This window comes from Pleuronectes platessa, chromosome 2, assembly GCF_947347685.1.
Source record: "Pleuronectes platessa chromosome 2, fPlePla1.1, whole genome shotgun sequence".
In the NCBI taxonomy this organism is placed as follows: domain Eukaryota; kingdom Metazoa; phylum Chordata; class Actinopteri; order Pleuronectiformes; family Pleuronectidae; genus Pleuronectes; species Pleuronectes platessa.
In genome coordinates, this window is record NC_070627.1 from 17858885 (window position 1) to 17885744 (window position 26860).

General features: G+C 40.1%; 2 protein-coding genes across 9 annotated transcripts; both read right to left on the reverse strand.

Annotated features, from left to right (window-relative positions):
- Nucleotides 1–458: 458 nt before the first annotated feature.
- On the reverse strand, nucleotides 459–19765 carry LOC128460698 (uncharacterized). 7 transcript variants are annotated; one of them, XM_053445968.1, is made up of 19 exons: nucleotides 19284–19765; nucleotides 17085–17196; nucleotides 16829–16991; nucleotides 16463–16655; nucleotides 16140–16289; nucleotides 14829–14903; nucleotides 14585–14674; nucleotides 13664–13753; nucleotides 13241–13315; nucleotides 12996–13085; nucleotides 12063–12152; nucleotides 11132–11221; nucleotides 10191–10280; nucleotides 7879–7981; nucleotides 6784–6851; nucleotides 4436–6452; nucleotides 3674–3832; nucleotides 3538–3585; nucleotides 459–1049 (listed from the first exon to the last, which is right to left on the reverse strand). In XM_053445968.1, the coding sequence occupies exons 2-19, from the start codon at nucleotides 17188–17190 to the stop codon at nucleotides 799–801; spliced, it is 3948 nt and encodes a 1315-aa protein (XP_053301943.1). In that variant the 5' UTR covers nucleotides 17191–17196; nucleotides 19284–19765; the 3' UTR covers nucleotides 459–798. The 7 variants fall into 7 exon arrangements, with proteins under 7 accessions (XP_053301943.1, XP_053301942.1, XP_053301945.1 ...); XM_053445967.1 differs by lacking the exon at nucleotides 19284–19765 and adding an exon at nucleotides 18704–19236; XM_053445970.1 differs by lacking the exon at nucleotides 19284–19765 and having other exon boundaries at nucleotides 16463–16644; nucleotides 16932–16991; nucleotides 17085–19238.
- A 50-nt stretch (nucleotides 19766–19815) lies between these two features.
- mdm4 (MDM4 regulator of p53) lies at nucleotides 19816–26597 on the reverse strand. Of its 2 annotated transcripts, none has more exons than XM_053435571.1 (11): nucleotides 26391–26597; nucleotides 25819–25906; nucleotides 25635–25709; nucleotides 25380–25513; nucleotides 25228–25277; nucleotides 24706–24770; nucleotides 23199–23295; nucleotides 22953–23113; nucleotides 22583–22765; nucleotides 22366–22434; nucleotides 19816–22281 (listed from the first exon to the last, which is right to left on the reverse strand). In XM_053435571.1, exons 2-11 carry the CDS (start codon nucleotides 25888–25890, stop codon nucleotides 21712–21714), a joined length of 1476 nt encoding a protein of 491 aa, XP_053291546.1. In that variant the 5' UTR covers nucleotides 25891–25906; nucleotides 26391–26597; the 3' UTR covers nucleotides 19816–21711. The 2 variants fall into 2 exon arrangements, with proteins under 2 accessions (XP_053291546.1, XP_053291545.1); XM_053435570.1 differs by having other exon boundaries at nucleotides 22583–22780.
- Between the last annotated feature and the right edge of the window lie 263 nt (nucleotides 26598–26860).

Genomic DNA, 26860 nt, shown 5'->3' on the forward strand with positions numbered 1-26860 from the left:
CAGGTAAAGAGGGTATAGAAAGACTTTTTCCTCAAACAGGCCCGGTGGTGGTAAACAGGGACTACCCTTTCCCGATGTCCTAGAGCAATGGGAGTAAGGTCAACACACTCTAAAAAATCTGAAAAAAATTCAGCTCACTTTAGAATGTAGAAACAAGCTACAGAACTCTATACACAAGGCCCTGACTGGGTTGTGGTTTTCGCAGACATCTATCTTTTGTGGCATTTGAGGACACAACAAACAATGTTGGGACTTTAAAGGGACAATGACGTCACCTTTTAAATAGCTCCTCATTAACAAACACACACACCTGACAGAACACAGCATAATGGGGACCATTATTTTATTACCCTAAAATTAGGTCAAACTTATATATTTTTTTAAATAAGAAATATATATATATATATATATAAAAAAAATCCAGTTCTGTTATTCTTCATCTTGTGGTTAAGCTCAGAATTGGGATCACTTATTTTTAAGTGATCCCAATTCTGAGCTTAACCACAAGATGAAGAAAAACAGAACTGGATTTTTTTTAGCATTTGTTTGGAGCGAACTTCAAATACCTATTACAATTGTAAACAGGATTTGCATACAGCAAAACCTAATTTCTTAGCAGCCACACACGCTAAAAACAAAAAAAAAATGGGCATTATGAACTTCCATTAGCTTGTCTGCTGAAGTATTACTTTTATCCACTTTAAAATAACATTTTTTGAAACATTTTGCCTTTTAAAACGTTAAGGCATCAGCCAAACCACAATGCAAACAAAAACAAATGAACACAAGTCAGTGGATTTACAGCTTTTGCTGCTCTGCCTTTCTCTTTGCAGTTGTTCCCCGGTTTCTCACAAAGTCCCTTATATTTTGCACTGTTCGTTGTGCTAACACGGAGCCTTCGACCATCTTGCAGTGACTGCATTCATGTTTGGTGGCTAGTCTTCCTTTGAGTATGTAAGCTTTGAAGTGCCGCATTACTGCAGCCTCCTCAGCCTTGGACCAGATCTTCTTTTTCACTTTTCTGGAATGATGTTCTTGATGAGTTTTGCCTGGAAGATATACAGGAAAATATGTAGAAAACATTTGTCACACAAACAGAAAACAAACTGTGTTGGCTACTTGGATCCATCAAAACTTCCAACTAATTGTCTCTTTGATGAAAATTCTTGATAACTTGTTACCTGTTGACGGTTCACTTGATATGATTTTCCCCATCTACATCGGTCTAACTCAGTTGTTAATATTCAATCAATGTTATTAATTCACCATTCAGAGGTTTTTATGTAGTGGATGATTTGTGTATATTGTATATACAATACTCTGCACAAGTTTTAGGCAGATAAATCTGGGATGCTTATAAGAGTAATACCATTAATAGTTTGAGATTTATATATTAACTGTTAATAGAAAAAAACGAAGTCAAATCAATATTTGGTATGAGCACCCGTTCTCCTGTATACTTGGCAGGTAGGTTGTTCAGCATCCTGGGGAAGTCCCCATTGTTCTGCTGTGCATTTGAACTGTCTCAATGTCTCTTCTGGCTCTGCATATAATCCCACATTGACATCATGATGTTAAGATCAATCAATCAATCAAATTTTATTTGTATAGCTTGTATTCACAAATTACCTCATATCTCATAGGGCTTTAACAGGGTGTGACATCCTCTGTCCTTAACCCTCAGCAAGAGTAAGGAAAAACTACTAAAAACCCTTTTAACAGGGTAAAAATACATAGAAACCTCAGAGAGAGCCACATGTGAGGGATCCCTCTCCCAGGACGGACAGAAGTGCAATAGATGCCACGTGCAGGAAAACATCATCAAGATTAAAGTCTTCAAGATTAAAGTCTCTAGCAGCATTTGATGAGGGTAGACATCCCGAAGGACAACCCCAACATGACATGCCAAGCAGTCCCGCTGCAATCACGATCAGGGGCCACATTTATAACCCAGTGCATAGGATTCACTCTAAAAGTGTATATGTGCACCTGGAAACGTTTGTACGTGGCTCTGCCTCATATCTTGCCCTCTGCAAGCCGACATTCAACCATAAATGGTCAATGCAAAGCAAATAATGAATTTCAAATTATCCTGCTGACCAATGGGTTTCCACGATGAGTCACAGCGTCAAGCAATGACAAGAGGAAGCAAAACTTTCTGACACTGACATCAAGGTGTTTGTTACTGAGGTGGAGTTGAAGAGCGATTTTATGGGACAGCATTGATGTCCCTAATAGAAAAAAATACACAGATACACTGCTGCTGCAGATAATATAGTGAGTAAGAGTGAGAATAGTAGAAAGAACAGTGCCTGAAATAAAAAAAGAAAAGTATCGCTTCACACTGTGGGAACTTGTTGGATCGCCTGTTATTATTTGAATCATCCAAAGTTCCAGGATTATTAAATTCATAGCAGCTGTGATGCCCCAAAGCTATAAAAAAATGTCAGAATTATTTTGATATGACTGTTTGTGTACTGGGATGGTTCGGTTCCATTGGTCCATCTAATACTTCAGCACAAAAATCCAAGATTACAGATCTGTAGGATCTGTATTAACTGATGAGTCATCATCATGGGACAAAAACTCTGATCAATGAAACTTAATTTCCTGCATCCATCACGCACGAGTGTCATCGATGTATTTATTTTATTTAGAGCAATCGGACTTATTACTTCACACATCATTGGATCCTAACCTCCCCCTCTGAGGTGTTATTTGTAAAAAGAAGTTGGAAAGTGAATAGTTTCTTTATTTTTTGTAAGTGATCTCATTCACTGCAGCGATTTTACACACACGTCCTTAATGATACATGCAATGTTGGAAGATATAATTAAAAACTATGAATTACTCGGCTCTCTCTCATCTGTTTAATGGAATCTGAACGTAATTTGCTGTAAATTGTTTTATATATTTTTCAATTAAAAGGCTCCTATGGAGCAGTTATGTCGCGCAAACACAAATAAGCTGTTGGTTTTAATGTTAACGATGAAGCGGTTTAATAGTCTGGCTGTAGTTCACCTCCTCACGTCAGCATCACCATTTACCATCTCCAAAATGTGTGTACGCATGGTCTGAGTTAGCCTGGAAGTGCGCATTCTCTCGTCAATATAGTTTTTATAAATCCCATCGTTTGTGCGAGAAGCGAGACATTTTGTGCATATGCAACGGTTATAAATGAGACCCTGGGACTGTGTGGCCATGTGTTGCAGACGTCTTATGGCAGAGGATAGTTATTTTAGTGCAGAATGAATTTGGGACAGAGGCGTGCCTGATGGTACTAAGTAGTTTTGTACAAAAGCAACGGAACTTGCAATAGAGAGAAATTGAGATGCACAGATGCAGGGGTAGAGAGGAGTATGACATGCAACAGAGGTCCTCACCAAGAATCCAACTTTGCAGTTATCTAGTATGCTTCTTAACCAGCAACTGTATAATTTTTTCTATTAAATTCAATCATTCTATTTATATGATGTCTTTATTAATTGCATTTTTTTTCTTTAATACCATTCTTAAATGCCTTCAAACTTGCCTTACCTTCAGACGGAGAAGCAGTCTCATCTACTGTGGACGACACAGTTCCTGCTACACACAATACAACAAAAGTAGTTTTTTACACAGGATAAGGTCAATTTTAGCAATAGAAACATAACTTTAGGGTGTGGTAACTTGCCTAAATCTGCAGTTTCCTGGACCTGTTCTGTGAGTGTAGAAGCTAATGCAGCACCAACAGGCTCGGCATTTCCACCTTCTGATGCTGTGACAGCTGTGTCACTCTCATCCGACTCACCCTCACTGTCCTTGGCCTCAGTGTCAGTCAGTGCAAGTTCCTCTGGGAAAAGGTAACATGAATAGCTCATCATTACATGAAAAGCTTATAAATAATCAATTAACAATTGGAAATTATATATTAGCTCACTATAGTAGTAACGTTAGGTAAATCCACAAAGGTAAAGGTGAGGTTAAACAGTAAAAAGCCTTTGGATTGAGATGCGAAAATTACAAAATCTGAAGCAGACGGTCAATTGCCGTGAAAGCCTTCCTATTGTGCATTCAAAATGGATTTAATTATAAATTGTGTGCACAAAAAATATATGTAAGGACTTCTGAGGCTATTTAATAATACTGATTTGAACAACCAAGTTTTGTAAAACGTTCACACAATATGATCATAAAGCATTATCTTAATACAATTGCAGTGCAAGTTGATAAACCACAATGTTGATTTATTTCCTAGCTTTGCAGTAGTCAGCAGTAGAGTATTTGATTCTTAACAGAAGACATGCCATATATTTGGACATGAAATGTGATCTGTGCAAAGAAAAAGTTAGTGACCAGGGAACTAAGGCTAGTCCAGATGTCTTTGATTTGATGTTCAGAATAAAAAGCATACAACCCTAAAATGACATCCTTACGTGCTAATTTCTATACACACCTTCTAGTTCAATCTCATCCAGAGATTTCCCTTGCAGGCTGGAGAGATGTCCCTTTTCCATGGTCAAAAGCAGTTTTGAAATCTTGGCCAGTTGTGTGGTGGGAACTGGTAATCTATAAAAATCTCTGTGAACACGAATGTCATGACCAAGAAAATCTGCAACCTGATCAAGTTCATTGTTTTTTAAATTTAGTACTTGGGAAAGTGTGGCAACATGCTTCCTGAGCTGTGTAGACCTGAGGTGCTCAGGGTGCTTTGCTCCACACTGGCTTGCATGGACACGCAAAGAGTCCTGTCCTCTATAGTGGCTCATTGACTTGGGTCTCGCAAACAAGAAGACATTTGTGGCACAAATACCACACTCAGACCGTTTACTAATCAAAAGTGACAGAGCATCTAAAACACTTGGGGTGAGCAGAACTGCAACTTTTCTCCCTCTTTTTCCCATAATTTCTATTCTGCTAAAAAAGTTGCAGAGCTTCTGTTCAACATGTGATAGTCCGATAGCAACATCGTCATGGAGCTTTGAGCAGTCCCTCTGCTCAAAGCTTTTGAGGCGCATCTTCGAAACCTCCCCAGCACGTCTACGATTAAAAACAATTATTTGTGAAAGTGTAGCATTTGCAAGACGACCATAATTTTGAGCCGTGGCCTCCTCCTTCAATTTGCTAAAGGCACTTTCTGCAGATTTCTGGAGGAACTGATGAAGCATCTGAACATCTTCTGTGAAGGGTAGAGTTGATGGTTTGTTGTACTTTGCATCACTCAGCGTGTTCAGTGCACTGTGAGACACCAACTCAGCCCACTTGGATGTGTACAATTTTTTGAAAAAGCCAGTGGACTTGACCAGTTCATCATCTTCAGCCATGAGGGCCCGACAATGAATGATGTCATTGATTTTGTTCAGAGCATGTCCTAATTTAAGTGCAAGGCTGGGTGTTCGGTATGACAGCTTTTCATCATCGAAACCTGAAACTTTTTTCACTGCTTGCACAACTGTCTTAAAGTTTGCAGGTTTAACAGCGTCCTCTAGGTTATGTACTGAGAAGTCCGTGCGCAAACATAACAACAGACGTCCGATTTCACGAAGCTTCTGTCTTATGTATTCATATTTTGTAGGGTCGTGTCCGTGCCTGTTGTAAAGTGACTGGGCAAACTGAATAATTGAAAAGTCATTCCGCACAACAGAGGTAACCTCATCCTGCCTCATTACACTAATCAGCTTCCACACTCCACTTGGAATCTGCTGACAGGACATAGACTGTTGAGCTCCAGCCAAACCCAGCACTTTTGTTCTTCCAGGTTCTTCATCCAAATCTTCTGGCTTGCAGGGGCATCTGCGGACATGTCTCCAAAGCTCCTTACGAATGTACATTCCTTGACAGTACATACAGTGAATAAAGTTTCCTGCTACAACTTTAGCTTTTGTTTTTTTCTTCACCTTCAGTTGTCCGGTTCCTTCTTGTAAAACTGTAGCGTTATGTCTAAAATTTCCTTTATTCCTCATTTTTTCTATCAGTTTTTTGCGCTCTTTGGAGTGCTCAGGGAGAGAAAATGCATGTACAATTTCAGCATGTGTCTTATGCGTTTTCAAGTGGCGTGAAATTTTGCTTTGTGGTTTACCACAAACATAACAGAAATTTTTTTTGCTCAATGTCAGATGTGTTGATTCTGGTTTGTGAATCTCAGCTTCACCCTCTGGCTTATCATTCGACATTTTAGCAGCATTGGCACCCATGTCATCTTCAAGAGGTTGCCAAGACTTTGACGTGCTGGGTACAACTGGAAAGCTTGTGTCTGACACTTTAGATGTTCTGACATCGGGCATCGCTGGATTTACTTGAATCTGTTCTCGTTTTGAATGATTAGACATAAAGGGCACTCTTGCATCTGAGTCTTCATTATCTTCATCTTCTTCATCTTCTTGTGACTCAGAGTCTGGTACGTATTCCATATCAGACATGTTCTCCTGATCTGACGACAGCTCACCCTCAGGACATTCAGAAAACTGCTGCCCCTGAAATGGTGAGAAAACAGTTTGAGTGGTGATTTACATTTTATAGACAGTGTTTACCTTAGATCGCACCTTGATTCACAGGAAATTAGTGAGATCACACTACAATCCATCTTGCCAGTCTTCAAGCTATGTGTTAGTGGCTGAAACCCAGTGGTTAAGACCAATCAGTGTGGTGCGTTTGAAGGTGTAACGACTGTCCATGATGAAGAAAGTGAGGTGCAAACTTATTGGTAGTATTTTTTTTTAATGTGCCTGCCCTTTCTATACAGTTTCTAGGGTGAACTTACCAGATGGTTATGTGCAACAGTGTAGGAGTTAATTGGGTACTCACCTTTGAGTGGTGTTGGAGGTTATCATTTATTCGTCTGAGGCAGGATTTATGCCAGACTCCTGAACAGACTGCAACACATTTTGAATATATTAATTTAAACTATGACAGTCTATTTAAGTTGTTATCCTATCATAACACTGCAGTAGTTTGGAATACAACAATGTTTCAATGAAACTTGGGATGCTGCGTAAAATGTCATAATTAGCAAATCATTTAAACCCATTACTTGATTGAAAATTATACAAAGACATACATATTTACTGTTGAACCTGAGATTTTCTTTTGAGTTGCTCATTTTTAAGTCAATATTACTTTTCAATAAAAGTTGTAACTTTAAAGATGTGCACTAATGCCCCCCATACCATTACAGATGGTGTCTTTATAACTGATACGTCCCTCTCCTATTTTGTCCGGACGATGCAGTGTCAAGAAGGAATTTTCCTATTTTGATTGGTCAGACCATAGGTCAGTTTTGTACTTCACCTCAGTCCATCTTAAATGAGCCTGCTGGGCCCTGAGAAGGCGGCACTGTATCTGAATCTTGTTTATGTATGTTTTAACTTAATTTGGGGATGCAGTGATGAACGGTCTTGTCTGACAATGGTTTTCAGCAGTGCTCCTCATCCCATGCAGTGATTTCCACTACAGAATCATGTCTGTTTTTAATACAGTGCGGCCTGAGGACCTGAAGATTGCAGCAAGTCTGTTTTTATTTTTCTGCCTTGTCCAAACAACATTTCTCAGTTTCAATATTTGATGCGTTTTCTTTACATGTTTTTAGATAGAGTTAAATGATTTGCAAATCTTAAGGAATCACTTGCACTCTGGAAGCTTGACTACACATCTAAAAATATCACTTAGATCCATTTAACTCAGTCCTTGTCAGTGACAAAGGGACAAAATTAACCTCCTCAAGTAATCATAATATTTAGACAATACAATTATTCACTTGCTGCCAAATTGATGTTGCAGTGTTTCATTTCACCATGAAATCTCTTTTACCCATTTTTCTTTACATTGTAGTAAGTCATACATTAGAACAATGCACATTCATCCACCTACTACCATTTACCACATACTCCATTAAAAATTCACCTTTGCATTGATAGCCAAGCCACTTGGAGGATACAGGTCCCACACACTGAACACACTTGTCCAAGGAGCCTATTGTTGCGCACACTAGGTGATGTTTCGGACACTAAAAACAAAAGTGAAACATTTGTTTGTGTCTAACATTTGAAAAGCAAGATACTTCACAATCTGTTTGTTTTAGTTGGTTTCCTTTAAAAAAAGAAATGTATTGGTAAATCTTTCAAGATACTTATGAGTAACAATTAACAGAATTAATAAAAAGCAGATTGAATACACTATATATTTATAAGGTGCTGTAATCATGAATGACATACCCTTTAAAATAGACAATGCACATGCATATAAGTTGGGCAGCAGGTCAACAAAAATCCCACTAAAAAGGTGCAATCCATTTACAATTAGCAATTAAAAACACTAGTTTGCAGGATTTGTATTGCTCTGAATAGGTTTAGATACCTTAGAGATGGGCATTGAGACAATGTTTTATTAGATTAAGGACGCAATATGCTATTGCATGAGATAAAAGTTTTGATTAATCCATTACTTTTTTGAGCACGGGATAAGTTAATGTATGTGCAGAGCGACAGAACAGAGCACTGTACATGCTTCTTCAGTACAGTTGGAAATATCCTCAACTGTCGAATCAATAGCTTGGAGAAATGTTCTCAAAACACAAACAGTCCTTCCCAAATGTAGAAAAGGTAGACAATGAGCTACCACCTAATTTCAATTAAAGCAAAGAGTGCACAGGAACCATCGTTCAGGTATAAGCCCTGACCTGCAGAATAACCCTGTGCTCTACATACAACAACTGTCTGACTGGAAATGTAAGTTCCTCTGTTCATAGTAAATGTTGCAGTATTCTAATACTTGAATTGTTGGTTAGAATGATTACACTGAATTAGCTCTTAATAGTTAGATGGTAGCCATAGACATTAGCTTCCTATGTATTAAGTTTAATGTGTAGTGATAACGCATGACATATTTTCTGTTTAAATAAAACCAGCCTCAGCTGCCTTGACCAGCTACCACCTGTCTGTATCAGCCATATAACCTGCCGCTGCTCTGCACAAAGACTGGAATAAACCACAACTGAAGTGGATTGGATTCTTCTGGTGTTTCTGGTGTTCTGCCTGACCAGAAACACATTTTTTTACTCATAATATTTATTAGTATATGTTTAAATACTTCTAATGTAAAGTGAATGGAATATTTTTGATTATATTTGTAGTACAGTATCTCTTTACAGTGTTACTTTGTAGACAGCCCATTTGAGACACCAATATTTGTTCAGCTGTCTGAATAGCTCATCTTACTACCGTTGCCAAAAAGGTAAATTTGTATTTAACGTTTCCCTCATGATAAGATGTTGGCAGACTCGCAGAATGTTAAAGAAAGGCCACTATCAACCCCACCCTTGATTGATAAGATTGTCATCTCAATCAAGCCTCTTTCGGTCATCATCTGTAGCAGATATTGAATGGAAGAAAAGTTAAATAAAAAGTAATATAGTGAGAATGCACCAATCAAAAGGGATATTTAAGGTCTGGATAAAAAGAACAAGTATTGCTAAAAAAAAAGAAAAAAAAGGAGCCTCTCTAGATGGTTCAACATCTTCATACCTGTAACATTGTGTGACAGTCATCATGACTGTGGTTCCAAGTGTTTTGTGGGGAGAATAATGCACTTTGGAAGTATTTCTAGTCACCTGAAATGTCTGATTACGGCAGCCTGCAAGCTGTTAGAACTATACTAATCACAGTTAATTGTGACGGATGAATTTGATTCTTGATTCCTTCTTTATTTTCTGACAACCCATTTTGGTCTCACGCTACCTGTGATTGGTGGCTGTGAGCTTTTTGCTGTCTGACTCTAGGCCTCTAACATGCCTAGATTTGTTTTGATTGATTTTATATATGATCTTGTCTTGCATTTCATGCATTACTGGTGACCGAGTCCACATCTGTGACATACAACATGAATACAAAAAATTACCACTCCCATTAAACTAACATAAGATCAAATGCAGGTTGTACAAGAACTCTTAAATACCAAAGAAATGCCACTAACAACCCCACCTACGGGAGGGACCCCAAATAACGTATGGTCCACCCAAGTCATATTGGTGTCAGAGCTTAATACACACACACTCAAATGTTATTCTGCCTTACATTCTGAAAGACATCTTCTGAGATTGTCCTTAAATACCATTGTCCTTACACACCATAATACACTCAGGTGACAGCACACACACACACACAAAACCTAACCCTACATTTTTCCACAATTCATGTCACCAAGCACACTTCACCTACCTGTGCAATCCTGGTGAGTGGATCAAGCACTGGACTTCTCTGGTTCAGGTTGCTTGCACTCATCTCAATCAAGCCTCTTTCGGTCATCATCTGTAGCAGATATTGAATGGAAGAAAAGTTAAATAAAAAGTAATATAGTGAGAATGCACCAATCAAAAGGGATATTTAAGGTCTGGATAAAAAGAACAAGTATTGCTAAAAAAAAAGAAAAAAAAGGAGCCTCTCTAGATGGTTCAACATCTTCATACCTGTAACATTGTGTGACAGTCATCATGACTGTGGTTCCAAGTGTTTTGTGGGGAGAATAATGCACTTTGGAAGTATTTCTAGTCACCTGAAATGTCTGATTACGGCAGCCTGCAAGCTGTTAGAACTATACTAATCACAGTTAATTGTGACGGATGAATTTGATTTTTGATTCCTTCTTTATTTTCTGACAACCCATTTTGGTCTCACGCTACCTGTGATTGGTGGCTGTGAGCTTTTTAATGTCTGACTCTAGGCCTCTAACATGCCTAGATTTGTTTTGATTGATTTTATATATGATCTTGTCTTGCATTTCATGCATTACTGGTGACCGAGTCCACATCTGTGACATACAACATGAATACAAAAAATTACCACTCCCATTAAACTAACATAAGATCAAATGCAGGTTGTACAAGTACTCTTAAATACCAAAGAAATGCCACTAACAACCCCACCTACGGGAGGGACCCCAAATAACGTATGGTCCACCCAAGTCATATTGGTGTCAGAGCTTAATACACACACACTCAAATGTTATTCTGCCTTACATTCTGAAAGACATCTTCTGAGATTGTCCTTAAATACCATTGTCCTTACACACCATAATACACTCAGGTGACAGCACACACACACACACAAAACCTAACCCTACATTTTTCCACAATTCATGTCACCAAGCACACTTCACCTACCTGTGCAATCCCGGTGAGTGGATCAAGCACTGGACTTCTCTGGTTCAGGTTGCTTGCACTCATCTCAATCTGGCCTCTTTCGGTCGTCATCTGTAGCAGATAATGAATGGAAGAAAAGTTGAATAAAAAGTAATATAGTGAGAATGCACCAGTCAAGAGATATTTGAGGTCTGGATAAAAACAAGTATTGCTAAAAAAAGAAAAAAAGGAGCCTCTCTAGATTGTTCAACATCTTCATACCTGTAACATTGTGTGACAGTCATCATGACTGTGGTTCCAAGTGTTTTGTGGGGAGAATAATGCACTTTGGAAGTATTTCTAGTCACCTGAAATGTCTGATTACGGCAGCCTGCAAGCTGTTAGAATTATACTAATCACAGTTAATTGTGACGGATGAATTTGATTTTTGATTCCTTCTTTATTTTCTGACAACCCATTTTGGTCTCACGCTACCTGTGATTGGTGGCTGTGAGCTTTTTAATGTCTGACTCTAGGCCTCTAACATGCCTAGATTTGTTTTGATTGATTTTATATATGATCTTGTCTTGCATTTCATGCATTACTGGTGACCGAGTCCACATCTGTGACATACAACATGAATACAAAAAATTACCACTCCCATTAAACTAACATAAGATCAAATGCAGGTTGTACAAGTACTCTTAAATACCAAAGAAATAACACTAACAACCCCACCTACGGGAGGGACCCCAAATAACGTATGGTCCACCCAAGTCATATTGGTGTCAGAGCTTAATACACACACACTCAAATGTTATTCTGCCTTACATTCTGAAAGACATCTTCTGAGATTGTCCTTAAATACCATTGTCCTTACACACCATAATACACTCAGGTGACAGCTAACACACACACAAAACCTAACCCTACATTTTTCCACAATTCATGTCACCAAGCACACTTCACCTACCTGTGCAATCCTGGTGAGTGGATCAAGCACTGGACTTCTCTGGTTCAGGTTGCTTGCACTCATCTCAATCTGGCCTCTTTCGGTCGTCATCTGTAGCAGATAATGAATGGAAGAAAAGTTGAATAAAAAGTAATAGAGTGAGAATGCACCAGTCAAGAGATATTTGAGGTCTGGATAAAAACAACAAGTATTGCTTAAAAATACAAAATAAAAAAGGAGCCTCTCTAGATGGTTCAACATCTTCATACCTGTAACATTATGTGACAGTCATCATGACTGTGGTCCCAAGTGTTTTGTGGGGAGAATAATGCACTTTGGAAGTATTTCTAGTCACCTGAAATGTCTGATTACGGCAGCCTGCAAGCTGTTAGAACTATACTAATCACAGTTAATTGTAACGGATGAATTGGATTTTTGATTCCTTCTTTATTTTCTGACAACCCATTTTGGTCTCACGCTACCTGTGATTGGTGGCTGTGAGCTTTTTAATGTCTGACTCTAGGCCTCTAACATGCCTAGATTTGTTTTGATTGATTTTATATATGATCTTGTCTTGCATTTCATGCATTACTGGTGACCGAGTCCACATCTGTGACATACAACATGAATACAAAAAATTACCACTCCCATTAAACTAACATAAGATCAAATGCAGGTTGTACAAGTACTCTTAAATACCAAAGAAATGCCACTAACAACCCCACCTACGGGAGGGACCCCAAATAACGTATGGTCCACCCAAGTCATATTGGTGTCAGAGCTTAATACACACACACTCAAATGTTATTCTGCCTTACATTCTGAAAGACATCCTCTGAGGTTGTCCTTAAATACCATTGTCCTTATACACCATAATACACTCAGGTGACAGCACACACACACACTAACCCTAACTTTTTCTACAATTCATGTCATCATGCTCACTTCACCTACCTGTCCAATTCTGGTGAGCGGATCAAGAACTGGACTTCTCTGGTTCAGGTTGCTTGCACTCATCTCAATCTGGCCTCTTTCGGTCGTCATCTGTAGCGGATAATGAATGGAAGAAAAGTTGAATAAAAAGTCATATAATGTGAATGCACTAATCAAAAGGGATATTTGAGGTCTGGATGAAAAAGAACACATACTGCTTACAAAAAGCACAAGAGGAACCTCTCTAGAGTTTTACATCTTCATACCTGCACATGACCTTCATCTGGGGTCTGGGAATTTGTGGTCTCAGGACTTCCCTGAGGCATATCCTCATTAATACCCTGCCGAAGAGAACAAAACAACATTATAAATATGTTGAAGATAGGATGTTGTCTGTGACATCATGTGAAAGTAATTATGCAGTACCAAAGTGATGCCAATAACAACCCCACCTACGTGAGGGACCCCAAATAACGTATGGTCCACCCAAGTCATATTGGTGTCAGAGCTTAATACACACACACTCAAATGTTATTCTGCCTTAAATTCTGAAAGACATCCTCTGAGATTGTCCTTAAATACCATTGTCCTTACACACCATAATACACTCAGGTAACAGCACACACACACACACTAACCCTAACCCTACATTTTTCCACAATTCATGTCACCAAGCACACTTCACCTACCTGTCCAATCCCGGTGAGTGGATCAAGCACTGGACTTGTCTGGTTCAGGTTGCTTGCACTCATCTCAATCTGGCCTCTTTCGGTCATCATCTGTAGCAGATAATGAATGGAAGAAAAGTTGAATAAAAAGTAATATAGTGAGAATGCAGCAGTCAAGAGATATTTGAGGTCTGGATAAAAACAAGTATTGCTTAAAAAAAAAAGGAGCCTCTCTAGATGGTTCAACATCTTCATACCTGTAACATTATGTGACAGTCATCATGACTGTGGTCCCAAGTGTTTTGTGGGGAGAATAATGCACTTTGGAAGTATTTCTAGTCACCTGAAATGTCTGATTACGGCAGCCTGCAAGCTGTTAGAACTATACTAATCACAGTTAATTGTAACGGATGAATTTGATTTTTGATTCCTTCTTTATTTTCTGACAACCCATTTTGGTCTCACGCTACCTGTGATTGGTGGCTATGAGCTTTTTAATGTCTGACTCTAGGCCTCTAACATGCCTAGATTTGTTTTGATTGATTTTATATATGATCTTGTCTTGCATTTCATGCATTACTGGTGACCGAGTCCACATCTGTGACATACAACATGAATACAAAAAATTACCACTCCCATTAAACTAACATAAGATCAAATGCAGGTTGTACAAGTACTCTTAAATACCAAAGAAATGCCACTAACAACCCCACCTACGGGAGGGACCCCAAATAACGTATGGTCCACCCAAGTCATATTGGTGTCAGAGCTTAATACACACACACTCAAATGTTATTCTGCCTTACATTCTGAAAGACATCCTCTGAGGTTGTCCTTAAATACCATTGTCCTTATACACCATAATACACTCAGGTGACAGCACACACACACACTAACCCTAACCTTTTCTACAATTCATGTCATCATGCCCACTTCACCTACCTGTCCAGTCCTGGTGAGTGGATCAAGCACTGGACTTGTCTGGTTCAGGTTGCTTGCAGTCATCTCAATCTGGCTTCTTTCGATAGTCATCTGTAGCAGATAATGAATGGAAGAAAAGTTGAATAAAACGTCATGTAATGTGAATGCACTAATCAAAAGGGATATGTGAGGTCTGGATGAAAAAAGAACACATACTGCTTACAAAAAGCACAAGAGGAACCTCTCTAGTTTTACATCTGCATACCTGTACATGACCTTCATCTAGGGTCTGGGAATTTGTGGTATTAGGACTTCCCTGAGGCATATCCTCATCAATACCCTGCCGAAGAAAACAGAACAACATTATAAATATGTTGAAGACAGCATGTTGTCTGTGACATCATGTGAAAGTCTTTATGAAGTACCAAAGTGATGCCAATAACAACCCCACCTACGGGAGGGACCCCAAATAACGTATGGTCCACCCAAGTCATATTGGTGTCAGAGCTTTATACACACACACTCAAATGTTATTCTGCCTTACATTCTGAAAGACATCCTCTGAGGTTGTCCTTAAATACCATTGTTGTTATACACAATACACTCAGGTGACAGCGCGCACACACACACAACTTTGTGGGGAGAAAAATGCACTTTGGAATTGATTGTAGTCACCTAAGGTGTCAGATGAATACAGAATGCAAGCTAATAGAACTATAATAATCTCAGTTAGTTGTGACGGATGAATTGATGACTTTTGATTCCTTCTTTATATACACTGACAACCCATCTTATACAACGGTCACACTAACTGTGAGCGGTGGATGTGAGTTTTTTGCTGTCTGACTGCTTGCCTCTAACCTTCCTAGATTTGTATTGATTAGGACAAAAATCTTGAAACTCTAGTATGATCATTTTCCGGTGTTGCCCTTTTACATATGCAGCTCACAAAAGAGACTGTCAGACGCGATCTCAGTACTGCAAATGTCAAATTGCATCAGGTGAGAGGAGGAGCACCATCAACGCATGCAGCAGAAGGACTCATCACTAATGTTAATAATAACGAAACTGCGTGTATTTGAACTCATCAAATATCAACAAAAGAGTGCAAAACAACATACAGGCCATCAGAAAAAAGTAAGAAGCAGTTAAAGTACATATTATGCATCAACATCATGAACACACCCACTAGCACTCTGTGAATCCTGCAGACTATTATCTGTTGCATATCAGACATTACCCAGATTTTGTATTAGGGTGCTGGCACGTTAAAGACCAGTTAATTCCGGTGTGACTGAATCGGACATTTGCGGTCACACTTACAGTTCCTCCAATTGATGTCCGGACAAAATCCAGAGTGCACTTCATGTGTGAAAGTGGCTTAAGTGTAGCTGAAGCAGTAAGAGATGGTCAGGAAAATAACACTAATGAAGAGTGTGATGAGAGCAAGAAGAGGACAGTCTGTTGGTGTGCCTCCTTAAGTTTACGCACACAATCAATTAATATGCAGAAACATACCATCCAAAAGTAGCTTCAAACTGTTTACACAAATCATGAACTTGAAATTGTTATATACCTTATTAAAGCATTCAGGACGACCAGCTGATGTCCTTGTAGGCATCATTTTTGGGGCTTCATGTGTTGACCTCTTTTGAGTTCTCGTAGAAAGCTTTGCTGTGCATGGTGCCTCACCATGTTTGACATCCGATGACATCCCTCCAGATTTCTGGAGATTTTAATAACAAACAATTCTGTCAGTGTCTTGTGTGTCTGTATGTGGCAATATATTAGTTCAAACCAAAACTATACGGAAAATATAAAGTGTTTGTGAACTGAAGTTTTCTAAACCATTTGTTTCAGGGGATCAACATCACGTCACGTCATCAAGTAAAAAACTACCTTGCTTCTCCACGGCCAGTCTGAGTCACCATAGTTATAGGTTATCTCCTCTCCTGCAACTATGTCCCGTATGGCAAATAAACACAGATGGGGTTTCCCCTGCACATTCAGGTACTTCATCTTTGCATTAGGGCTGATATGGTCGTCATTTACTAGTCTTCCGAGTGATCCATCTTCCTTTGCTGCATCAACACTACAAAAAGACAACACTTAATTACAAATCTTTCAATTTATACACAAACAAGAGTAGTATTTATTAACCTGACTCAAGAGCCTTCTATCAATAATTTGTATATGTTCAGCACCAAAAGCAATGAGTCATGGAATTTGGATTTAGACCAGTTAGCACTGAAATAATATACTTACCACCACAGTTTACCACTAAAACGGAACTCGAACATGAACACCTTAAGGGCGTCATGGTATATTTTCTGTCTCCTTTCACATTCTTCGTTTGTTATTAGGTCACCTCGATATTCGCAGAGAAAGTCGCCTTTTTCAAAAGGAGCAGAGGTGAAGATACCACGACCTAGTTAATACACAAAACCAAACAATAAATAAATCTTTACCAAATAAGTGATAAAAAGTTAGGACACCAATTTAAGTTTAAGATTCAACTTACCTTTGAAAGCATTAATGTAATTGATGTCCAGTCCAAGTTTATCCCTTCCAGTGTGAGCAAAAAATTTTGCATCATCCATTGGATTTATGCGCCTTCGCCTCTGCATGATTCACTGGCCAGTGACAAAAGCCAGAGTAACATAATTAAAAGAAGATTGTTGTTAGGATTATTATGTACTAGAAGTCTAGTAATTTACATGTGGCATCTGAGCAGAAGCTATATTCTGAGCTCATAAATCAACATTCAAGTTTAAATTTAATACAAAGGACTTAATGCTTCTACAACAGAAATAGGCTGCACATTAACTAAATATTAACAGTAGGATGATGTCTGTTCTAGTGTAGAGCTGTGTTGGACCACAAACTCAACTCTCTACAATTTAATGTAACATAATCTCAGTGTACAGAGATTCTATAACTACATCAGCTGCATTGAACCTCTTGTGGGATTGATGTCCCATCATTAGCATCCAGTAGGAACAGACACGCAAATAAATGCAGTCTTTCATCTGCTTGAATGATCATCCTCAGTCTCTGTATCTCTTCCTCACTCACTGTCCTTGTCCTGCTTCTTCAAACAAGAACTTAACCTACATATACAATTTTACATTAACATTCAATTATATTTACAGCAGTATCCAGATGACTTGACTATTGTGCGATAGCACACTGCTGGGTTCACATTTCCGATCCAAGGTCCTTTATGACATTTACACGGACCATGGTTTGTGAGGTTTTCACATCAGTGCTTCTGACATGTGATTAGTTTGTCATAATTTTGTTTTAATTCAAATAACAACCCAAAACAATAAACAGCTCAACCTGTTATCTACCAGATGCAAGATGTTCACTTAAAAATACTATATAAGACAACATGAGTGCTGTGAGTCTCTATCTCAGGGGAAAAAATGAAATAGAAATAAAGCCTGTTGACATTTCATCCTTGCTTTCAGTTATGGAATAGTCAATAATCAACATGAATATTAAACAGCATTTTTAAATGGCACACACTGCACCAGATACTGTACCACAGCTTTGTTGCTCCTCACTATTGTACTTTACACTTTCATAATAACGATAACAGCCAAAAACCTCTGTGGAAACACTGATAGCTTACAGTTTTAAGCACATAAGATTTAACAAGCAGACCTAACAATACAAGTTAACAAGAACTGTGTAGCCACTAGCTTGTTTAAACAAACAACTCCACATTACCTTAGTTGTTTTTAGCTGTCTCTGTAACTGCTCAAAGCTGCTGTCCTCACCCCCACCACCTGTGCTCATTACTATCACCTGTGTCAAGGCACGCACGCACGCACGGCTCAACGAGGGGGCGTGGCCGCTGCCGACACGGAGCTTCCACGTGCATGAAAATAAACTGCGGCTTGTGTGGCTTAAAATGAACACGAATCAAACATCCTCACCTTCTCTAGTCCACAAAACAGCTGGTTACACCACACTGCACGAAGCACATTCCTCCAAAATACAAGACTGATCCTCTCCTGCCTGCTCTGAAGCTGCTGCAGCTAAGCACATACGATTTAACAAGCAGACCTAACAATACAAGTTAACAAGAACAGTGTAGCCACTAGCTTGTTTAAACAAACAACTCCACATTACCTTAGTTGTTTTTAGCTGTTTTCAGCTCCCAAACACTGACCGGACCACTCTGTAACTGCTCAAAGCTGCTGTCCTCATCCCCACCACCTGTGCTCAGTACTATCACCTGTGTGAAGGCATGCACGCACGGCTCAACGAGGGGGCGTGGCCGCTGCCGACACGGAGCTTCCACGTGCATGAAAATAGGCTTGTGTGGCTTAAAATGAACACGAATCAAACATCCTCACCTTCTCTAGTCCACAAAACAGCTGGTTACACGACACTGCACGAAGCACATTCCTCCAAAATACAAGACTGATCCTCTCCTGCCTGCTCTGAAGCTGCTGCAGCTGAGAGCTGGTAGCTGTTAGCTCTACTACTAGTGCAGCCTTGTGAAGGTAACACCGGCCTCAACAGCATGCATTAGCAATGCTGTAAAAACAACCTAATGCCAATATGCATTGAAGTTAAACTAACTTTATTTCCATTAAAATATGCATCAATAATAAAAAAAAAAAAATTAAACTTAATAAGTTATTGTTATGGTGTAAAATACTTCCACATGCAAATATATACTTTGTTTACAAGTTTTAATGCTTACCTGTATGTTTTAAATCCTATAGTGCATCCATTGGTCGCCAGCAGCTTCAAATGGGATTTAATGTTTAAAAGCCCAGTCGGGGCGGTCCTTGGAGCGAACTTCCTGTAGACGCCACCCACTTGTTCGAACCAACCAATCAGTGAAAAGGGCGGCAAAATCGAACCGTGTGTGTAGGAAATGTGTATGAAAGTGCAATATAAGCACAACCGATAGGATGCGCTACTCTATACACTGGGATACACCTAAAAACAGGTTTGTGGTAAAAAAGGACTTTGAACGAAAATGAGAGAGGATGTTCCTCTGACAGTCACAAATGCAAATAAATTGTTTGAAATCCGGGGACCTTGGCATAGTCCTCAAATTACCCTAAGGTTCGCGGATTGCCGGTGTGTAGACGGACAAATTGTCCCTGAATTCCGGTTATACCAACACACACACACACACACACACACACACACACACACACACACACACACACACACACACACCAACTGTCCCTCTGTAGAGAAAGTGGCCAAAATGAAACAATTAATTGCTTTATAAAACAAGCGATTTTATTCAATGACCAGTAAAAAAAAAAAAAAAAAAAAAAATAACAACTATATTAGCTGTCCCATGACTAAGCACATTTTAGTCTCAATGTCAATATTTTGCAATAACATTGTCATTATCATTCTGGTTCAGAACTACTGGTATAATTCACACTAAATCATTATTATTAGTTCTTTATCTAATAAGCCTGGTTCTCAGGGCGCACAATGATGATGAGAAATAACAACAAGGCTACTTCAATTTTGTATAGCTTTTATATAGCCGATATAGCTGTCACACCAGCTCAATGCCGGTGCTGGTAACGACAGGAGGCATGCTCTATATATGCATTACATGTTTCTGCTGGTAATATAAAGCTTCGGTGTGCACCCTTTACAATATTGAGTCTTCTCCCCCCCTGCTGGCAGAAAGATTAACTACAATTAAAGAGCAGAACAAAGATTGATGGTATTTCCTCTGTCAGGCGGTGCAGAGTGTTGAATGTCTCTTGACATCTTATTTGTGAAAGCTGAAGAGCATATAAGCTCACACGTGCACCCAAAGTAAATGGCATCTACCATCTTCAAATAATACAAATCCATTAAAATAAAATCTATTATATACAAATTATAGTTAAAAGTTATTGGCAGTGTAACGCTTAAATCAAACCCTCATGCTCCTCTAATAAGTGCTGCACAGTTAATTCCACACAGGGTACATTTGGTCACTTTCCTTATGGACTCACATCAGATCTGTGTAACGAGTGCAGCACTTTTCTGCTTCATTATTTGTAACAATCTAAACAAAACAGGATCATAAATAAATTAAATACAAAATATAGAGATCTAATTAATTTTAAGCTCAGGAAAAGGGCAGTTACGTGACACTTTTCTGACTGATACCATTTAGACATTTACCGACAATTATGACATTAATTACTGCAGGTATAACTGTCATTAGAGGCTTGGCAATTTTACACATTGAATACATATTTACCATCAAATTAATACCCGTTGAGAAAACCACTGTTAATACTTCAGCTGTGCATTCTCAACCAGGTTAAATTCAATTATGCAATTTAAAATAGTATGTTGAGAAACAGGACTTTAACAATCACATTTTTATTTTACATTACATTCATTTTTTCTTTAGAATGTATTTAAAAATAAGCAGTTTCAGAATATTTCCAAGGAGATGCAACTGTTGAAAACTAAATCATGTTTTGTATTTCGATTTGCCAGATTGATCTTCATAACTCAAATCTCAGCATGAGAATATCTACAAAGAAAAGCCATGAGAATTTTTTAAGTAAAAAAATCTCATTGTTACATACCTGTTGAGCTTTGTCCAGGTGACTATTGAAGTGAATCTATGGAGAAACTAACAGAAGGAAGGCAAGCAGTACTAGTTTTTTAAATGGCACCATTCAAGGAATGCAATGAGAACATTTCACATAGTCAAGCCTTCATGACGTAAACGAATGATTTACACAACCTGTGCATTTCTGTGATCTAATAAATAAATAAATATTTCTGCCTTTGCATGTCCCTTATTTAAATATGGCACCAAAACAAGGATTTGGTGTGACAAACTCTGACGTCAAAGATATCATTTAACAATACTTCAGAGGCAGCATGGCGCGAAATAAACCATGCAGCCAAGAACAAGCTCCACCAAGTGCTATCTCTGTGTATATCTGTGTAGGCCTAAGGTGCACATTCCTTGTGTGTCTAAAAGAAGTTTGTGAGTGCATGCACCTGTACGGCCAGATGTGTATGAAAATGTGTGATGGAATTTTTCTGTTTAACTTGTGTGTGTGTGTGTGTGTGTGTGTGTGTGTGTGTGTGTGTGTGTGTGTGTGTGTGTGTGTGTGTGTGTGTGTGTGTGTGTGTGTGTTTTAGAGGATGAATATCTTAATAACTTTTTGAATGTTCTGCCCACACCCGGGACAAGGAGCCTGGAACTTATGCAGCCTCCTTGCACACGGGAAGCAGGTTAGCAGGTGAGCCGTACGTCCGTGAATAATATTTCCATTGCGTGGTCGCACTCGACAGAGCTTGCATGGCTCCAACAGTGCTTCAGGCCTGACCTCCTCCACCTCCATGCCCAGGTTTTCCTGACTCTCCCCTCCTGACAGCATCTCATCCTTGTGGAAGCCAGAAGGCAGAGGCCCCTTGCCTTTCCCCATAGCCATAGTGGGCAGTGGCCGATCCACCGTGGAGTGAGAGGGCAGAATGACGGGGTCAGACACTGTCCTGCTGCAGTCTGGGACATCAATGCCTGTGTCGCTGTCATCATCATCATCGTGGGTGGTGAGGGAGCTGCATGCTGGGATGTCGGGGACAGAGAGGGAATGGGCAAGTCGAGGGACATCTTTGTACCAGTTCTTACGCAGGGCCCAGCAGCGAACACAGTACCTCTGTAGAGGTGTGTTGTACTTCCTGCACTCCGAGCACTGCCAAGCATCCTGAATGAAAACATGTAGATACAAAGTCACACATTGGCATCGCTTTAATCTTAAATTAGAGCTGTGAAGTGAGGGAACACAAACCTGGGTGGAAATCTCTGTGTCTGTGTCATCACTCAAACACTGGGAGTCTTCATCTGGCTCCTCCTGCATCTAAACAAATACACAGGATATCTGACTCTATGATCCTCAGTCCGAATGTTGTAAACATTTACTTCTCAAAACAGAAAAGCATTGAAGAATATCCTGCTGAAAAGTCTGTTTATCTTTACTTATTGTTACAAGTATGCATGAAACCAACCTCTCCATCTTCCTTCTCCTCTTTCCCTCCTCCATCATCATCCTCGGGTGGGGCCTCCCCTTCTCCTCCGCTCCCTTCCTCCAGCACAGCCTCTTTCATCTCCACGCTCACCTGTTCACTTCCTCCCTCGGTCAGGAACCAGAGGTCGTCTGTGGTGTCCGACACGATGGCTGTGTCTTCCCCCTGTGCAGGAGACAGCTGACACATCAGTCAGACCACAACCGTTATTTTCTGGCTTAAACCATTTTCCCACAAGTTATCATCTGTGTTTTTTAGGTTAAACACTCCCAAATGAACCCCGACTCAGATTCTGTTCATGTGAAAATATTGAAATGTTTTAAGTTTTCTAACAATACATGAATGTTCTTACTTGGTTTGTGTGGATGTCAGTGGAGCCATTGCTCCTACGGCTGTAGTTACTACGAAGATTACCAAGAAACCACCAGGGCAGGCCAGAGAGATCCCAGTCGTCCAGAGTAACATCCAGTTTGGGGCGTTTGCAGGCTGACCGTGGCAAGCCTTCAAGGGAGTCTGAGGAGGTTTGCAAACAGTTAAATTCAGCTTTTGAATAGGTTCAGTCCTGATGATATTTTTTAGCCTTAACGCCTTTCTTTACCATCGTCTGGCTCGCGCGGTCGTCTCTGGGAGGGGGTCGGCAAGAGAGGAAGATCACGGCAAGCCTCCAGTCCTGCCTTAACCACACCTCCACAAATCTGCAGAGGAAGGAGATGAAGGACAAACAATTACAACACAGAGCCATGATTGGGTACTTGGGAGGACTCACAGCTCCTTCTCAAGATGCCCTCAGGGAATGGGGTGGTGGTTGAAGGAGTAAGGGGCTGGGCAATTAGGGTACAGGGCAGTGGGGAGGGAGTTAGCAACTAGCTAAGGCCACCAGTATTAAGGCTTAAAAAGGCAGAGAAAGCATAGATAGGAAAGCCTGTCAAATAATTGATCTAACTTTTAAAAAAATGATGTAGCATGTAAAAGCTAGGAGCAACTAAGGACTTCTTCTAGGATATGATAAGAAAACATCAAGAACTATTAAATTATCTTACAAATGGTCTTATGTGGGAGGTTTTCACACAAGAAAGGAAAATGATGCAAAAAGAAATTAAGAGAAAATCTGATTAGAGATGTTTCAATAGCAATACAAGAATCCGAAATGCCTGCTAAAAAAAACAGGCCAGGCATCGACCTGCATGTAAATCTTAGTACCAATCTGAGTCTTCAAGGTTTCATCTGAGTTTCACCCGAAAAAAACTGAAATTTACTTCTACCACTGGCAAGTACGGTTTGCAATCATCACTTCCATACAGTGTTAGTAGCATACAGCTGTTAAATTTGTTTTATTGTTGTTTTTCGGTACTCTATCGGCAGATACACTAAGTCCGGGTATCAGAATAGGTATCAGAAAGAGAAAATTGTATTGGAACATCTCTACATCTGATATCTACCTAATGGATAATCAAATCCATCAAATTAAATAGGTACTTTTGAGAAATATTTTAAGTGTAATCACAGCTGAAAATGTACAGCTCCCTGACAGTTAAGTGCTACGTGGTGGATTTTGGAGGGAATCGGAAAGAAGGGTGTGGGAACACATGGAGGGGTGGAGAGGTTTAGGTTTGCCACAGGGCCTTGTTGCTGATCGGAAGCTGTGATCCTCCAGTTCGGTGCAGAGAAGAGAACTCTGAGACAAACAGAGACATTGACTCTGTCCCCCATCCACTGGGTGGAGCTGGTGGGTTGCAAGTGACTGCAGGAAAAACCCCACCAGACCAGGCCAAGGATGGGGTTGTACAGAGACGGTGCCACTCTGTACAAATGGACACCAACGAAGACAGCAGCCCCTTGCACCCCCCACTCCTCAGTACACACAAGCAGACAGGAGCTGACTTTATTCTCTCAAGACAAACTCTTAGTGAACTGGTGTTACACCAAAGCACTATAGGGTCAGTACATGTTGTCTTTAATGTCAGAAAAACAATGAGATTTGCACAGGTTTGCTTCTCACTGATGCTGCTGAACCTGTCCTTTGGTATAAACAAACTGTTGTGTGTAGTGAGGTGAGAGAGGCAGCTGGGGTCTCTGTTTCTTCTGACACCATGCTTCGGTTTTACCTGACCGCGATCTTCCACTCCGCCCTCTACACACTCACGGCCCACAGAAAGATTCTCTGCAGCGTCTGCATTTCAGATAAGACACAGTAACAGAAAAAGGACAACCCCACCCTTTAATAATAGCATGACACTCTCTCACTCAGGCCTTGTGGCTGGAAAATGGTGTGATTCTGGCCTAGAGCAGAATCCCCTATTCAGATGGTGACTGTCACAAACATTCTCAATGTATGCAAAAGAATAAAGGATGACGTTTGACAATACAAACGGAAAACAGCAGTACATTAATCACTATATTCCCAGGACTCTTCCTTTAAAAACATACCATGGTAACGTTGGAAATGAAATTGCTGAATTTATCGGTGGGAAAGAGGAGAATGTCAGTTGAATTTCAAGTCACCAGAAATATGCAATGTACAGTAAAAAAAATTAACATACTGAGTAATCTTGGATGATTCCCCATGCAAAGAACAAAACAATTCCAGATAAAGAATAAATAAAAAATTGAATGTCACCATCACTTACCAGAAGAACCAAGCACTACCAAGTATTTCTTGAGCATTTCATACACCGGGCTGTAAAAAGACGATATGAGTTTAGAATGGACTGTATTATTTTAGACGGATAAAGAAATACTGAAAATGAGCAAATGCATTTATTGGGGTGTGTGCGTGTACCTCGGGTTTTTCACAGAGAAGCTGTCCACTTCCAGCAGCTCTCCCAGCGGGTCATCCTGGCAGTGGACTATGTGCTGCCTCTGTTTGTCGTACAGTTGCCTCCCCATGATGTATTGACCCAGATAGTGCATCACCTACATGAAACACTGGGTATCAGGCATCACAAGACACTAACACAACCCCAGTGTGGAGGTTCCCTAACTCCTGAGGTGACCTGCATGCAAAGGGCAGGGGACATTTCAGCCGGCAGCTCACCTCTTTGAGAGTGAAGACTTCCTCCTGGGCTCCGGCCACACGCAGAATCTGCAGGAGAGGAGCCTTTGGTTGCACCTGAGGAGAATATTAAACATCATCACTGTTAAATGTGTATCAAATCAACATTATAGGTGTAATTTCAGGCTATTGAGACGTAGCTGATGTAGTTATGGATCTCTTGTACCTGATTTCCATCTCCTGGTAGAGTCCTGCATGATGAGCTTGAAGCCGGAAGCTGGGCTGATAGGGAGCTCATAGTAACCGAACTAAGTCTGCACAGAGAAAAGGATGAAATTAGATCAATGCGCCAACTAACTGTCTATCATGATCTCGCTACGGGTTCAGCGTTACGTTGGCCTGTGTTAATCAACACCGATCAACAGGAGCGAACCCTCCCGGTGTTAAGTGAGGTGGGCCCACGTTGTTCGAGGCTGCGACAGAGCAAGCTGGTGCACAGCTGCACCATCTCATTACAACACACCACCACAACTTCTGCCTTTACCCACCGCATGAATGTGCTAACAAAACAAGGCCGGTGCAGCCGAGCTAGCGTGAGAGAGAGACGGGGAAACACAAACACAGCCCCGTGCACACGCCCGGTTCTCAGCTGCTGACGTGTGAAGTGGAGCATGTGAGAAACTTTAGCAGCTCTGAGGCAAATCTACATCGGCTACTAGCTAACGTGTAGCTAAGGTTAGCTCGGCTAGCTAGCTGCCGCTAATTCCTGAACAATGCGTGGGTTGAAGATGAGCTCACCGCGACGAGTTGACATAACTTCACTGCTGCTACATGGTCCCGCACGCACCGCTGCGTTAACAGCGACCCGACACCATGTTGATACACATTCTGACGTTTCAAAGCTAGCTCCGTGTCACTAGCTGGTTAGCTGCTAGCTGGACTACAGATTCAAAAAGATGAGTATGGTCACAACAGTTCCGGATGAACAACTGTACAGCACGGCCCAGGAGTGTGTCGCCCCCTACTGTCTGAAAGGTGGTACAGTGGATTTTCAAAATACAACACTGTCTATTAATACAGATATAGTTATCAAATAGTGATCAATAGCATTAATAAGTTATAGTTGTGCCTTAATGTCTCTCATGTAGTCTTGGTTTTGTGTTGTATTGGACTTTATTTTATAGTCAACTCTTTTTACCTTTTATTTAAATCTAACTATTGCACTGCTGAGCTGTTTCTGCTTGTCCCACGTCTCTCATTGTACTGTT